General features: G+C 39.7%; 1 protein-coding gene across 6 annotated transcripts in view; it reads left to right on the top strand.

The window, feature by feature from the left end:
* The window catches only part of UNC5D (unc-5 netrin receptor D), a 510,000-nt gene that overhangs the window by 416,138 nt on the left and 76,147 nt on the right, over positions 1–17,715 (top strand). For 2 of the 6 annotated variants that reach the window (XM_081045544.1, XM_081045547.1), the window contains 2 exons: positions 277–309; positions 15,680–15,865. In XM_081045544.1, the coding sequence (XP_080901670.1) occupies positions 277–309; positions 15,680–15,865 (219 nt within the window). The remainder of the gene's footprint in view (positions 1–276; positions 310–15,679; positions 15,866–17,715) is intronic. The other 4 variants (XM_081045546.1, XM_081045549.1, XM_081045545.1 and 1 more) reach the window with 2 other exon arrangements.

The raw sequence follows: 17,715 nt of genomic DNA on the forward strand, positions 1-17,715 counted from the left end.
ATGCTGATAAGAATCTAGCAATTGCAACAGAGAGAAACTATTAAGCCTGAGGGATTTTTTTTTTTAAAGGATGAAGCAATCATCTTAGAAAAATATTGCCAAAGAGAAAAATAAAAAATTAAAATAAAAAGGAAAAATACGGATATCTTAATCCATAGTGTCTGCAAAAATAGAGAAAACATTTCATTTATAGAGGTAGACATAAAGTGATATAGGAAATATATCTGCTCCATGTAAATTTATTAAATGCAACTTTTTTCTCTCTCTTTCTTTTAGATAAAAAACCTCTTCATGAAATAAAACCCCAAAGTAAGTTATTTTTCCTCTTGTGAATATAATTTATTCTCATATTTGCTGCCTTGCTGTTGTATTTCTTTAGGAGCCAAACAGAATTGAAGTTTGTACGAAATATCCAGGGCTTTCGGGGCTTCTGCTCATTGGGTTTGGAGTCACATATCAGAGGTTTAAATCAGAAAGAAATATGCACACCCCTCCCCTACCTTAGAATAAAAGTAAATCTTTCGTCTTGATTCTGCCTGCCTAGAAGTCCATTTCTCTGCAAATGTCATCTAGGATTCTTATCTCTGAGGCGATTTACAGCATTAAAATTAATAAGTATCTGTCAGTACACACTTTCATGAAAGCAGTCTTGGGCAAAAGCCTGATTACACACCTCTCCACCTAGGAGGTGGTGGGGGGAGGGGGGCTGAGAGGCGAACTGTGTAATCCATGGCAACTGGGTAAATTAGGGACCAGTACTCCACAGTGAAATTATCAGGAATTGAAAAATTGGGGGAGGGTTCTGCCATGCACTCTCCTGGACAGGCCTTTGCATTACCTCCATCATATACATCCAGTAGATTTGGGAAGGAGCCCAGAATGAATGGTTGGCAGCTCGGTATTTGACCCTATGGTTCTCAGCCTTGGCTGAACTTGAGTGCCATCTGAAGGGCTCTTAAAAACCCCAATTCCCAGGCTGTACTTCAATCCAAAGAAATCAGAAAGAGGGGTGTTATAACGCAGGAATCCCTAGTTGTAAAAGTTACTCAGGTGATTCCAGTGTGCAGCTTGGCTTGAGAACCACTGTCTTAGAAAAACATTTCTCCAAAGGTGGATCAGCGACACATGCACCAGAATCTTTGGGTGTGGGGAGAGCTTGTTAAATATGCCCAAACTCAGTACAGAACGAACGAATTAGAGTCCCCAGTACGGAGACAAGCCGGCACCTGAGACTCTACATTGCAATATGTTCCCCAAATGGTTCTCAAGCACCCAGAAATATGTGAAGCATCCTAAGGAAACCCCGAGATCAAAGGGTGTCAGCAAGACTTCTCTTAGCAACAGGAGAGGGAAGCAACCATCTGGCAGGTTTGGTTTGTAAAGCTTGTGGAAGGCATCTCCCATTTTGGTATTAAAAGGGGTGGCTTTTGATCTTTTAAATCTTGGGCATTAAAATTCAAATAGCTCGGGAAAGTTAATAGCTTTTATTAGCCACCTTCTATGAAAGAATTAGGCCCTGTGAAGACAGACAGAAATAGGTACCTTAGGACCGTGGTGAGGAGACATAAGAGAAAGATCTGGTAAAGCTATTGTGTTCATACTTCATTATATTGCTTCAGGCAGGCTTGAGATATAAGATGTCATTACTTGCAGAGTTCTGAGAACTTTGCAGAACAACAAAAACAAACTTTCTTCTTTTCTATGCTGTCTGCTACCTGTAAAGTAATTATCAGTACTTAGGTAGCGGCCCTCTGACATGCATCCTTGATTTTGAACTCATAGGAAGATTGAAGGTGGGAAAACTTGGTTGTGTATGTGTGTGTTTCTGCATCTGTGTATGTGCATGTTGAGGGATGGAGAAAGAAAAACGGGTCAGTGAATATTTGGCTTGTGCCTGTGTCAGAACCTCAGGGTAACAGCTGGAGTAAGTGGGCCCCCAGCTGCTTCCTGGTCATAGAGCTCATGCCATTTGCTGGTTCTGGTATAGCACAGGCAAGGCCATGGGTATCCATGTGATGACCAATGTGAGAGTTATTTAGAAGCGCATGTGTGTTTTTTTAAAAATAAATTTCATGCTTAGCTTGTGAGTCCTGTGCCTTTCTAATTTGGTTACATCTGTACTTCCAGCCATAAACTCCACAGTAGCTATTTCTAGTCCTCAGGGACTCCTGAATTAGTTTTTGTTTGGGGTTCTTGCTCCTGAACACCATGCTTAATTGCTGGAGACTGCCACTGAATCACTTAAACTGTTTTAATTTGTCATTTCCTAAAAATAAAACCTTAACAAAATCAATGTGATTGCAAAAGGCTCCCAGAGGAATCCAATCGGGGTTCTGTAAGATGCATGGTTAGGAATCATTATACACATTCAGGCTGCAGTTGTGCAGTGAAAGAGGGGCTTAGTTTAAGACTACATGAATCATCACTGATGCAAAATCAAAGTCAATTATGAAGATAATTGAGAAACAACCTGTTCCTATATAGCTGTGCACATGATCCTCTGTGAGGTCTGACGGATAGAAAACTTCACTCAGAGCCTCGCACACCATCCTCTGTGAGCAGGAGGGCCGAGGAGCCAGCTTGGAGTCGCGGGGAGGTGTAAAAAGAAAGTGAAGTCTTCAGATATCTGTTGGCAAATTATAATGACAAACTGGGGGAAATATGTGCAGTGCATAGCTCATGAAAGCACTTATTGTAAATGAGATAATTTAATCAATTATGTTTCCTAATGTACTAAACTGAATGTTTCATTTTCTGCTTCTGCACATCTTAAATTATCTTCAGGTGCTTTATGAGATTTAATCATAGTTAATAGAAACTTCATTACCATCAAATGTGCTTTCAATAAATGTTGTGTAACAATGTCAGGAGGTGCAGTAAAATATAGTAGGTTCTGAATGGCAAACACGCACCCCCAGAGTAAGACTGAAAAATGGTTGCGTTCAGACAATGAGACTCCTTGGAGGCTTCGGGATGTGGCTTTCTGAGAAGCTGTAAGCTGCTGAGGAGTGACTAGTTCAGCAAGTTCACGTGGGGGTGAAAATGATTTAGCTTCCCCTTTGAAAATAACTCAGAACCACATTCTCTCTTCATCATCTTTCCACATAGCTGGTTTGTACTTGACAGAGGTGCAAGCTACATATGAATCCAATGAATAGTCCTAGAGTCAGCGGCCTCCAGGACATCTCCAGTTGAATATGTCCCAATAATGTTAATCTCAACATTTTCAAAGTTGAATGTATCCTTGGTTTTCCCTGTTCTTACTCCAGTCCTGCTGCCACCTTCTGTAGCTCAGTGAATTCTATCATTCCACTAACTCAGCTCTCTAGATCAGAAATGTGAACAGCCTCCTACACCCCTCTATCATTTCCCTCTCCGTTCTCCTGCTCAGCACTCAGTAAATCATTACAGTCTGTTCTACTACCTAAGTAGATCTCAAATTCATCAACTTCATTCCAATTTTATTCTAGTCATATACATCCTTCCTTTCATTTGACAGCTGTTTATTGAGTGATTACCACATGCTAGGAAATGTTCTAGGTGATGGCAAGTCAGCACTGCACAAAGCAGATACAGTTTCTGTTTGTACAAAGCTCATGGTTTTAGTGAGGGGAGGTAGAAACAAAGAGAAAATATATAGCATTAAATGCCATGGAGATAGTAATACATGTTGTGAAGAGAAATAAAGCAGGGTAAGGGGCTCAGGCAGGGTTGGAGGTTGTGCTGGTCTTTGTGTATAAAGTGTTCAGGGAAGGTTTTTGATGACAATTCCAAGTTATACTTAAGAAGAGAACTCAAGAAACATACATTGTGGATATTTAAGGGAGAGTATTCCAGGCTAAGGGAACAGCAGAATGCAAGGCTGTGAGATAGAAGTTTGTGTGGAGTGTCTGAGGAACAGCAAGGTTAGGATGTCTGGAGCAGAGAGGCAAAGGAAGGAGTCATCATAGCTCAGATCAGAGATGTGGGGTGAGAGGGAAACAGCCATGTGTAGCATAGGCCATTGTAATGACTTTGACCTTTACTCTGAGCAAGATGGAAAGTCATTGAGGGTTTTTTTTCATAATGACAATATTTAATATTTTCAAGGATAAACTGTACCTGCTATATTGAGTGTAAACATAACCGTGAATGAGAGCAGAAGCAAGGAGACCTATTGCAATGATCTACTGTGATAATAATCTATTACAATAATCTAGACTATTATAATACCTTAGTTCGAGATCATTTTGGCTCGAGCCAGATAGATAGCCTTAGAAATTGTTAAAACAGGTCATAGTCTGCATATCTTTTGAAGACAGAGTCAAACGGATTTGCTGATGGATTGGAAATAGAGTATGAAAGATAGAAAGGTGCTATGGACGATTACAAAATGTTGGCTAAGCAACTACAAGGATGGAGTTGCCATTACTGATATGGGAAAAACTTGATATAGCAAATATAGAGGGAGAATCAAGGGTTCGGTGTTACAAATACTAAGCTTGAGACACCTATTAAACATAAAAATGGAGAGGTTGAGTAGGCAGTTGAATATATGAGTCTGGAGGTCAGAGGAGAGTCCTGGCTAGTGATATAAATCTAGGGCCTGTCAGTGGCCAGATGATATTTAAAGACATTAGTTTGAATGAGATCACCGGATAATGAATATGAATAGAGGCAGGAAGAGATCTGAGAACTGAGCCCTGAAGGATATCAACATTTAGAAGTAGAAGAGGTCAGAAGTCACTGTAGAGGAGACAGCAAAGTAACAGCCAGCATAGTAAGAAAAAAACTAAATGATCAGAAAATGGTGACCAAGGAGAAAAGTATTAAAGTCCAGGCCATCTTCATTCCTAAACAGGGTTTCTAGTTTCCTCCCTGTCTTGCCCTACGTCAATGTACCTGATCTTTCTAAAATATAAATTCTGGTGACATCACGTGCACGTTTAAACCTCTTCAATAGCTCAGCATTATTTTTAATATAAAATCCAAAGTACTTAATAAGTTTATGATCTGGTCTCAACTTTCTTTTTTAAATAATGTCAGTTTTGCTTGATCATTTATTTATTAGGTGTTTTCTTCCCTGCCCTCGTCCTATATTCTTCAACCACACAAAGCATCTTAGTTTTCTGAAAACCCTGTGCCCATTTTGGCATGTAATACTTACACATTCTGTTACTTCTGCTGAAAACTCTTTGCCTCAACCTAATCCTAAACCTGTTTAACTTTCAGATTTCAGCTTAGGGGTCACTTCTTCTGCAAGGCCTTCACCACCACCCACCCACGCCAAGTTTGGATTAGTTGCTCCTCTAACTTGCTCAGTATCAGACTATTTCCCCATTTCCATACCTTATTTCCATTGCCTTTATACTAACCTGGATTCCCTTTCTAAAAGACATGATCTCTGCCGTCTGGTAGATGGTATAGAGTTATTTATCCTTATGCCTGCAGCATTTACCATTGTGCCCACTGTGTAGTAGATGTTCAATAAATATTTTGAGTTTTGGCCTTCCATCTTCCTGTTAACTCCTCACTGAGCTTTTTATTGTTAAGGTGAAAATAATGACTCTCCTTCTATATATTCATTTTTACTCATTCATGTAGTAGATATTTATTGTACAATTATTCTATATAAATAGTCTTGGCCCAGTGAAACATGAAGGAGAAAATAAGAAATGCGTCTTCTTTACAACTTCAATACAAGGTAGTAAGATAAGCGATTTGAAAAGGAAAATAAATATATTTTTTTTAATATTCATCTATTCTGTGCTAGGTATTAGGTTAAAACTCAAAATGTATGCTTCCCAGAATTATTTCCATCAAAGAATGGCCTGAATGTGCCCTTAAAGTCTGAAAACTAGGTATGCTCTTCTCCTCACTCACACACATTCCATTCTGCATCTTTTCTCAGAATACACTGGCTTCATCTATAGTGGAATAATGGGAACTCCTACCCTTTATGATCTTCACAGGGTAAGGAACTCTTCCGAAGATAAGACATCTACACTGACAACCTGGACATTGTTTTTCAGGCTGTGTAGACTTAAATAGCACCTCCAACCCATACAACTGCCTGACACTTTGAGCCATACCTTTACATTTTCAGCAGACTTCTTCTAGGTGCTTCTAAGTTAACATTAGGCTACTGGCATCGCTGCTGATCTAGTGATCAGAGTGATCAAATGTTTTAAAAAAACAATTTTTCCTCTATTTTGCCCATTATTTTTCTACATCTCCGGCTGATTATTTTCAATCACATAACTACAGCACTTTTCACAAATTCCATGAGTTGGTTTGTCCTTCACAATCTTTCCTACTGTGAATCAATTCAACCCATATATATGTCCAACATTTGTAATTTTCTTACTGCTTTCAAGTTTTTATCATCAAATTTTTATCCCAGAATTAGTGTATGCGTTTTCTAGCTACTATTTTCAATTATATTATTGACTCTGCCCTTAATGGACATAATAGGATTTTGTTCATTGACTACCTCAGAACGAAGCCCAGACACAATAAGAAAGTGATCGACCAGTATGTTCTTCAGCATCACATTAACACAGGTTACTTATTAAAAATGTGAATTCACAGACCCTTCTCTCTACCTGTTAGTATATTCAAAGTTTATAGAGTTTATATCTTTGATTTTTAGAATAGAAAATTAAATAGTTATTTTGTCAACAACTGGAGTTCAAATCCTGTTCTTTTTCATTCTGTCCCCCATTTCAACTTGGTCTTCCTATCTGATGAGAAAAAGCACAGTTCTTTTGCGGTCAAAGGCAGAGTTACCAGATAAAATAGAGGACCCCAACTTGAATTTGAATGTCTGATAAACAAAAATATGCATTTTTAGCGTAAACATGTCCCAAATATTGCATGGGAAATAGTTATACTAAAAGTCATTTTTGATCTGAAATTCAGATTTAACTGTCATATTTTTATTTGTGAAATCTGGCAACTTTAGTTAAAAGAAGGAATAAAACATGTCTGAATAGTATGCACTATGAAGAAGTATTTTATAAATTAGATTACCTTTATTCCCAATCTTAGAAGAATGGTTAGAACTGAAATAGATATTTGAGGAGAGAACCTTACTGAGAGGTAAGAGGGGAAAAAAACAACAACAACAAAAGTCCACTGAAGTCCAAGTTCTAGAAAAAAAATGAGTAATCAGACTTGGCCAGGATAGGGTCCACATGGATGAGAAGTAGGCAAAAGCAGTTGAAAACTGGGATGGGCAGAACATAAAGTTAGTTGAGTTGTAAGATTAAATCCCTGTTAGAGTGGACTCAGTGCATACTAGAAAGTCATTGAAAGGTATTGGAGTAGAAGTACAGAACTGTGTTTGGGAAGAGTAATCCACGTGTAAAATGGTTCAGGGATCAAAGATAAGGAGCATGGGTACCACGTAAGAGGATACTGCAATGCCGATGTCAACTGGAGTCTCTCCTGTTGAAACAGAAATGTGAGAGGCACTGGAGATACAGTCAGTAAAGCATGTAAGTGGTTTTGGGGAAAACCTTTTACACACTTTGGAAGCAGAATGAAAGATGACTTTCAATCTCAAGCCTGTTGACTGGTGGTGTCTTTACCAGAAAAAGAACTCAGAGAATAAAATATTTGAAGAGAATAATGAATTTGTAAATCAGATGATAAATTTGAGATGTGGGAACAACATGCAGGTAGTTTGGTCCATCAAGCAGGACATAAATATGAGATGAGGTCTTCAGACTGAGATGAGGCAGAAGATCTTGATTTGAAACTGATATCAAGGGAATGGTTAGTGTGTGAGTTGGGAACTGTTGATGTGTGAGTGATTATCCTATTAGATGAACACAGAAAAAGGAAAATGGGCCAAGAACTGAACTTTGAACTTTAAAGCCCCTTTGTAGAATTATGAGAATGAAGGGTAGCTACTAAACAATTAGAAAGGAGAAGGTAAGAAAATCAAATTTAAGGGGACTTTTTTTTTTTCTTTCTAGAAGGAAGGTTGGCTATCCTTGTCTACTGTTGCAGAGCAGTGGTAAAGAATAAGTCAGAGAACATTGCTGCTGATGCAGCGGTTTAAAACAACTTTCAAGAGGGGACAGTTGTTTGGGCAAAAGATAGACTTTAAAGGATAAGAGAACAATCAAATGATAGAGAAACAGTGGACTTGTCAAATTATCCCACACTCTGGCAATGGGCTAGGCAACTGTAAAAAGAAATGAAGTAAGTCTGTAGGTTCCAATAAGGGAAGAGCTACAAGACATTGTACATGGAAAAAAAAAAAAAAAAAAAAGAGCAAGCAAAGTGCTATAAAGGAAGTAAAAACAAATGGAGGACATTCTTTTTTTTTTTTTCCTGAATGTTCTCAAAGATACTATCCAGAGTAGTTCCTTTTCGATAAAAGGTAGTTGAAGAATATGTTTTCCCATTGTGAAGTGTATCCTAAGACATCTTCTCATCTCATATATCTATTCTATTTATTCTTTTACTTTAACAGGGACAAAGGTTAGCAGGTTCGGGAAATTATGGAACCTGTATTAAGAAATGTTTTACGTTAAAAAATGCTTCAAGTTATTTTAAACAAAGAGCTGAAAGTTCTGTGGACATAAAGAACACTGCATCTTCGATTAGTTTAATTAGAGAGTAAGTTGGGGGAAGGACTTGAGAAGTCATGAGGGAGGCTGGACTATGTTTGTAGGCAGAGGGCAAGGCTCAGGTTTGAAGGAAAAGTTTGAATATACAAGACGAAAAGGGAATTAGGAATGAGGCCAGGTCCCTGGGGAGGCAGGAGAGGGTGGGATCCAAGCTGGTCTGACACAGAAGAGGAGCGCCTCTTCAGAGAACAGAGAAAAGGAAAAATGTGTGAAGGAGCAGAGGAATTTTGAGTTGTACGGGAGTAAGCTCACATAAGAGGACCTCTATTTTTTCAGCTGAAAGAGGGGCACGTAAGAAGTGGGGGTCTTGAAGACAGGAAACAAAGTTCAGAGTAACTGTTTGGATAAAAACTGTTATTTGGTCATAGGACATGAACAAAATAATTATTCAACTGCAAAGAAGGCCCAGGTAAGGTTGCATAGCATCAGTTTCTTGATGATAGCTGCCAGTATGATTTGTGGCTTCCTCCAGCAGGGCGAGTTAACCTGTGTGCCAGCATATACAGAGCAGAGGGAAGAGGCAAGGAAGCCATACGGAGTAATGGTTAAACAGCTTGTGAGTGAAGACAGATGTGTGTTCAAACCCTGACTTTGCCATTACCTAATTATGAAGCCTTGAGTAAATTTCGACCTTATCAGAACATGTCATAGTTGTAGAAGAGGAAATACCGGGGTTGCCCAAAACACGTATACACATGACTTGTATTCATCTTTTGTTACTGGTATATATTGAGTATTACAATTTTAATACAGTTTTTTCCTTTCTTAAAATGTGCATACATTTTTTGGCACCCTCTGTAGAATACCTACTTCAAACAGATTTGGTTGTGAGGAGAAGAATGTGGTACATTTGTGGTTCTCAGAGAATTGAGCACAAGTTTAGTGCTCAAGTACTGGGTTACTCTTGTCATCAAGAGGGAGTCAGGTAGTGTGATCAGCACAGAAGTTCACTGCTGGACAGGGACTGAGCCTGGCCTAATCCATGGATTCGTGAGCCAGACTGCCTGGGACTGAGTTCCAGCTCCATTCCTTAACAATCCTGAGGCTTTGAACAAGGCAGGTGATTTTCTCGCCTCTGTTTACACATCTGAATGAGGACTTTTTACAAGGTTGTTGAAACATTAAAAAGAGTTAATAAGTGTAAAGTACCAGAACCATGCCTGGATTATAGGAGGTGCTATTTAAGAATTTGCTATTACTGTCATCAATTACACTAATAAAACAACAATCATCACAATAACAATAATGAGGTTTTTGAGCATGGGAGATTGGAAAAGAGGCCCAGATGTTGATTGGTGAAGGGCTTATGAGATTCCAAGCAATGCATATATAATTGGAATTGCTCACAATGGCTGACAACGTAAAAGTTATTTTCTCATGTGTTAAAGGAAAAAATAAAATAAAATAAAAAACGTCGCTTCTCGCTGACAGCAATTATAAACAACTCTAACAATAGCTTCTGTTAATATCATATTTCAGCATGCAATTAAATCTTCTGGCTCATCACTCTGTGTCCCTAGCGCTCCTTTGGGCAGGGGTGGAATAGGGGTGCAGGTTGCTGAGATGGCCATTTCCAGGCCTTCTGTGGGAGTCTAGCATTGTCGCTGATTCTTTAGTTTTCCATTTGTTTGCCTCTCTCACTCCCTCTTTGGGAATATTTATTGTGTGGATTCCTTGGTAATTCACTGACTCATATATACCAAGTTGTTTTATTTTTCGTTTTTCTGAAATGGGAGCAATGGTCATTCTCCAATATCTACTAGGACTAAAACAGAATATCATATGTTTTGAAAGGCATTTGCTATTCTCCTTTATTAATTTTGGGTAGCTATAAAATAGATTCTAATCTAATGCATAGTTAAGCGTGTAACATTGGAATTAGGTAGATTTCCATTAGCAAGTGGCATTAATGTGTCTTTCAGATGGGAGTCATGTGAAGAGAGAAAGGCGAATTAAGTCAACAGGCCTTCTATTTAATCCTTTGGGGACACTAGACACTATAAATGACTAGGTATGATTATAATTCAAAAAGCCATCAAACTCGTTAATACCTATTCTTTGAAATTTGAAGTTCAAAGGGGCTTTGAAAGGTCATTTAGCTTTTCTCACTAGCTTTGACCAAAAAATAAAATGCAGACTATTGTAAAGTCACACTGTTTTTTAGAGACTTTCTGAAAGGAGACTTCACAATCTCTCTCAGAAATACAGTGCAGATTTTTAACAACCCTCATTGTGGAAAAGGTCATTTTAATATCTAACCAGAGTCCCAATTGCTGTAATAAAAGGCCATGTCCTCCTTTTCATCTCTTGTTAGAGATGGCGCAAGAGTTGGTTACTAGCTTCATCATAAATGAAGGGTCACTGGGCACCTACTGTGGACTTATTCTCTTCATATAACAACCCTTTCTGCATTAAAGATCTCCACAGTCACTGTACAACTCTTTTCTCCAGGCCAAATGAACCCATAAACATTTCCTCCCAGGGTCCTAGTTTCCAACTCTTTGTTGAACATATTTGTCAGTATTTTCTGAATCATTTGGACTACCAGTGATTTCTCAGTCAGTTCTCAAAGATTGTTTTGTTTGTTTTTTCTCTAACCTGTAGATTATACACAACCCTTAATTCTACCATGTGTTGAGTCCTTCCAAGCTTTGCCTAAAGCTTTTGTGACTCTTGGATAGAGGAAAATAGGGATGAAGACACAGGGAAAACATCAATAAGACATTAATATATATAGCTTTGTCTATGAAACAGAAAGTCAGAGAAAAGTGTCCTGTGCCCATAAAAAGCAGACTAGCCTGGTCGGACATGGGTATCAACACTTTTGTTCCAAATCACTTTGAGCAAACAAACCAGCACTACATGTGTATGTGAGCAAGCAGACAGATATAAACATGTATGTATATACATGTAAAGGAAAAAAGAATCCCTGTGTCAGGGGTTCTAAAATCAACCTCAGACTGTGATTTCTTTAATACTTCTCTTCCCACAGTTTGAAGTCAAGCTGGCAATCAATAAATAGTTGCACAAAATGATTTGCAAACTTCTGTAGAAAATTATAGCGCTATTTTGCTGTTAAGTAGTTTAAAGCAGTTAGGAAGAATGCATTAGCATTCAGATAAAGTTAACAATAAAAACTTTGATCCAAAATGCGCTTTAGGAACCATAAGTGACATAAGAGTTTAGAAGACCATAGGTTGGCATGGTTGGCCAAACTGGCCAGGACAGTGACTTTCTTGGGGGAGGGGGACCTTCAGCTGGCATCTGATAGATGGGTAGACAGAGATGGCTAGTCCCTAGATGTGTAATGGGGTTGGAGGAGATATATCACAATGACCTGTCACTGTAATATGAAAGCTACACAGGGGCCTTTCGTTAGCAGGCGTCCACCTAGCAGGAAATTAATTATAATTGAATCTGGGGTATATGGCAGTGCAGCAAAGAGAGGAAGAACACAGGAATGGGCCTGGAGAAGCTCTGAGGCCCTGGGAAGTGCCTGTACCATGTGGTCACATGGCTAGAGCAATTCCCCTGGGAAGGAGCAGTAGTGGCTTATGGTATCCTTCTGACAATAGCTGAGTGTGTGCCTGCGTGCATGCGTACACACATTCACACATGTATGTGATGATTCTGCAGTGGCACCCCTCCAAGTGCCCATGTGTTCACAGACACTTATACATCCAGCTTTCTCCCTTCTCCTATGAGACTACTGAAAAATGTGGAACTACACCTCAGGTTTTTCTAGGGACAGTCCTGAACACATATGCAAAGTGAATCAATGATGTTTGTAAACATACAGAAATCCTTACAGGGAAAACTACTCTACTTTCCTGGAAGGACATAGTTAGATGATGGTGGGGTAGAGGGGGAAAACAGAGATAAAAGAATGAGGTGAAGTAGAGAAGAAAAAAAAAAAAAGAGGAAGAGAAAGAAGCACTGTGATCCAACCTTAGAAGAATTTGAGCTCTGGGTAAGGATGTCTGGTTAAATCTCTTGAGATATATACATGTCGCTTTGAGTGCTTGTATCTACCTCGGTAAGTGCACCTGGATGCCAAGATTTACTGCTTTTGTACAAGAAACAACTAAGAATATGGACCATGTGTTAATTCATCCACGCATCCTCATTCCCATTACATAGTTGGCTCTCAACAAATGTTTGTTGAGTGAATGAAAATATTAGGTCTTGAACTTTCTAACTTTATTTTATCTTACAAAATAAATACCACTTTGCGTATCTTTCTGTAGGAGTCCATTGACTTCTGGCTTTTAGGTCAGACTGTTCTACCAAGTGCCAGGGTGAGCCTTTTAAGCATGCAGTGTTCCCCATACAGGTTTCTCCCTTCTTTCCACATTCTATCACCAAAGTCCTTCTACTCATTTTTTTTTTATATATATAATTCTATAATTCAGTGTTTCATTCCCTTGACTTAATTCAAATAGATGTTGCAAACATTCCTGGGAGAGGAAACACAATGATCCATGTAAAAGCTCAGTATTCATTTAAACCTCAACCTGAATGCATATTTAAAGTCCGTTCCTGGGGCCGACCTGATGGCTCAGGCGGTTGGAGTGCTGTGCTCCTAACACTGAGGTCACTGGTTGGATTCCCACAGGGGCCAGTGAGCTGCGCCCTCTATAGCTAAAATGGTGAACAGCAGCTCTCCCTGGAGCTGGGCTGCCTTGTGTCACGGTGAGTGGCTGGCAGCCAGTGTGAGTGGCCCGCAGCCAACCAACTGCCTCAGCCAGGCAGGGAGCGCAAGGCTCATAATACCAGCATGGGCCAGGGAGTTGTGTCCTATACAACTAGACTGATAAACAACGGCTTGAACGGGAGTGGGGGAAGGAGGGTGGAAGAAGGGGGGAAAAATAGTCCATTCCTAAAAATAGAACTTATATCTGGAGGAAGGAGGAGAATTCTGGGTACCTGGTCACCTGGGTAGGAAGGGAGTGAAAACAAAGATGAGAATTCAGAGAAGCAAAGACAGTTTGTTCCTGCTGCTCAGTTTTATCTCAGGATGTTCATGCCCAGTGATATTCATTTTCAGCAAAAGTATTTTGCCCTGGCCATCCTCCTGGCTGCTGACCCTTCCTATTTTACTACCTAGGAAGCAACAGTGTCTTTGTCTGCACTTTGCCAACTCAGCAACAGAGCAGCTGTAGTCAGTATACTGCCAGCCTGTTTCTCTGTATGTGCTCAGTTGCTGAGCAGGTGTGTTCTCCCCAGATACACCTTTTAAGAGGATAGTGCCATCAGTCATCAGTGCCCAAAGAACTGGAGGGAAGGGGAAAAAAAGACTAATTGGTTTCAATCCAAAGTTCTTTCGCTGCTCCTGGTACCCTGGCTGGCACCTTCTGTCAGGTTTTGTGTCCTCTCTCCTCTGAGCATAATTAATCATTCCCTCCAAGGAATTTGAGTACAGGGAGGGTGATAGCCTAAGTAGGACGATAGCTACCTTTCTCTTTGTGACATAGGCAGACATTTGAAGTTGGTGTCAACCATCATGCCCATGTTTCTGGATGGTCAGAAAAGACGGTCACAGACGCCTCCGTCTCTACCCCTCCTCCATTTGGGCCATCACAAATTGGAACCAAAGTTTAAACAATACCCTGTTTCTCAACACCTCCAAGGCTGTTGCGGTTATTAAAAGTGTCTGATAATCCTATGACCTTTTAGAACCTGACGATTATGCTGTCCCTTGCGAATTATTTCTGTATGTTTAATGCCTTATTGCTGAACTGGTTTTGCTTGATTTCCTTGTTCACATTTTCGTTTGGTAACATCTTATTTTACAGTACACTAACTTTGTTGAAAATAAATTCACTTGTGTGGTTAGTATTACTCATTTGATAGCATAAGTACCATAAGTACCATATTAGGGTACAGTGAATGCATAGTAAGTGCCATGCAATTACAAGGTAAATATACAATGGGTTTATTTTATCCTCTAAGCCCAACACAGGGTGACACAGTAATTACTTTTGGACCTATTAAGTGTACTGACCACATAATCTGTAGGGAAATTAATTATGTAGTTAGCATTTGCCACCTTCCATTTTCACACACTTTCCAAGATTATACCTCTTTTAAGATTATGTAGTATTGGATAAATCTCAATCTGAATATATCTCATTATGAATCTTTTCAGGAATGAACCACACCCAATGTGCATCCAGCAAAAGAGTTGGAAAATGGCTACAACTTATCTTGGGGGATGGGAAGACACGCACATTTTAAATTCAAACTAACGCTTTTATTTTTGCTTTGCCCATGCATTCAATAGGATGGAGTAGGAGAGGTATGGGAGAAAACAGCATGTGCCCTCCTAGAGACCAGTCCTCTTCCACCAAAAAGTATTAGACTCTAGCATTTCATTGGTGCTAGAAAACATTTACCATGGACATAAGAGTACCTAGGACCAAGACTTTTTCATAGCTCACAACAGAAAGTCTCTCATAATGATTGTATATTTCCTAAAGCAATGTTGTCAATGTTCTCTTAAACTGAATGATGTGTGCCAAAGATAAAAGTCATAATTGTGAGCGCTGGTCTTCTCTCTCTTGACTCATAGACCATGTGTTATCTTCTCACCCTAGACCGTTCTCTGTGAATGCATGTGCCTCAGGTCATATAAAAGCAGAGCCGTTCACCCATATTTTGTCATTGTATGTGGGTCTCATATCTTTTCTCAAATAAAAATAAAATATAAAAAACACTTGTCAGGTAAATTTGACTTCCTAAAACAAGTAAATTAAGAAGTTGCCTGTTTTTACTTGAAAAATAGTATGTTACTTGCAAAATTGATGTTCTTCAAGATTTTATTACATGGTAAGCTACCTTAATGCAGTTAAGATATTTGACTAGCATCCTTTTGATTTATACAAGGTATTTTAGAATCTGCTTATTGTGTTAAAGAGTTTAACTTGTGGCTAGCCTCATATGTCATTTTCTATGAGCATTAGCTCCAAACTCCCGATAGCATTTCATTTTGTATCCTGGGGTGGCTTTTTGTCTCTGTGCCCATGTTGGCCATTTAGGATTTCTCTTGTGTCTTTCAGGCATTGAGAATGCCAGCGACATTGCTTTGTACTCGGGTTTGGGCGCTGCAGTCGTGGCCGTTGCAGTCCTGGTCATTGGCATTACGCTTTATAGACGGAGCCAGAGTGACTATGGCGTGGACGTCATTGACTCTTCTGCATTGACAGGTGGCTTCCAGACCTTCAACTTCAAAACAGTCCGTCAAGGTCAGCGGCGTAGGTCCCCCTAACACCTCGTCTTCAGGACCACAGACTACACTCACACAGGCCCCCCATACTCTTTGGCTCTGTGTGAACGTAGCCCTTGCCACTGGGAGCCGCTACCAAATTGTCTTCACACATTAGGAAACTTGGCTCGATAGAGTAATCTGCCTATGTGCTTGGCTACTGTGAGGACAAATGGCTCTCAATTTACCATTAGCAACATTTTAAGCAAGGCATTTCTATTTTTTTATATTAATCTCAGATTATCCAAATTTCTATTTTAACAAGCTGCTTTGAGGATGTATATTTAGTTAACTAAAATACTGACTATTAAAGGCTGAGGACCAACTACTACCATACCATAACCTCCCAGGCATATTTATTACACTGTTTACTAGGTTTACTATTTTTATACTTCTGTTTTAAATAAGTAAAAGGACTCTAGAGGATATATGATGGGTCAGTTAGCCAGAAAAAAATGAAATTCCCAACCTAAATAATTTTCAGCTGTTGCCAAGTCAGGCAATCTTTTGTTGTGGGGGAAGGTAAATCTATCATATCAACCTATAGCAATACTCATTTTTAAAACAGAGTCATTTAATTTTCTTACATGCACCAAATTTATTTCTGATTGCAAGATAGGGATGAGACATACACAGCTTTTATTTTAGGAAACAAATGAAACTTCCTTCAGCGAATGAAGATTTTTACTTTGACCCTCATTGTCAATATTTTCATCTTTATTTCTGCTTCTTGTGTGTCAATAATACTTGTACCACAGGAGTAGAGGAAGTTTTAACATCTAGGCAGTGACTGAGTAGAGACCAGGTTCTGAAGTGGAAACCTAAGCATGCTAGAAATTGGGAAATGGCCAGGAGAGAAAAAATGCTTTACTACTTGCCACTCACTTCTGAGTACCAAAGTTTTAGGTCTGAATCTGAATCTGCTTGGCTTAATACACGGTTTAGTTTATATGATTTAATTAGAAATAAATTTAATGAACAACTGATCTTTATACTGCATAAGAAACTAGAAATAGAGAACTCCAGTCAAGATGACAGAGGAGGTAATCATTGTGCTCGCTTCTTCCAACGACATCAAAATTAGAACAAAACTACAGAACAACCCTCAACCATCACTGAGAACCACCCGCAGACTAGCTGAACAGAAGTCCTATAACTGTGGACATGAGGAAGAAGCCATATGGAGACTGGTAGGTGGGGCAGAGATAAAGAATAGGCAGGTCCCACACCTATGGTTAAAAAATGGGAGGGATATCTTGGCTATGGACGTCCCCCTGAGGAGCGAGGAGTCCCAGCCCCACACCCGGCTCCCCAGCCCAGAGCTCCACTGTTGGGAGGAGAAGTCCCATAATATCTGGCTGTGAAAACCAGCAGGATTGTGCCTGAGACAGAGGACTGCTGGAGACCTAGCGGATGCAGTTCTCAAAGGGACCATGCACAGACTCTCTCATTCACAAACTCACTCACTCTGAGCTCCAGTGCAGGGACAGCAGCACAAAAAGCACCCGGAACATACAGGTAGGAGGTGAATTCACTACCTTCAAGACAAGGAAGGTCTAGAGGGACAGGGATAAGGGTACCTCTTTCAGGGGACAGAAGTGCTGGCAGATGCCATTGTTCCTCTGGTGAGCCCTCACCCACCCAGCCAAGAAGCACAAGCAACAGCTAAATCTGAGCTCTCTGTTAATGTGGCTAACACCATTGGCCTGCCCTGGTGACTTTTTGAGATTCCACCACAGCCAGCTCACTTGCCAAGCCCAAGCCACTTCCAGCAGCTTTTCCACATAAGCAGCTTGCCTTGGCTCAGCTGCAGACTTTCCTAAAATCTCT

The sequence above is a fragment of the Rhinolophus hipposideros genome (genome assembly GCF_964194185.1).
Source record: "Rhinolophus hipposideros genome assembly, chromosome: 4".
NCBI lineage: Eukaryota > Metazoa > Chordata > Mammalia > Chiroptera > Rhinolophidae > Rhinolophus > Rhinolophus hipposideros.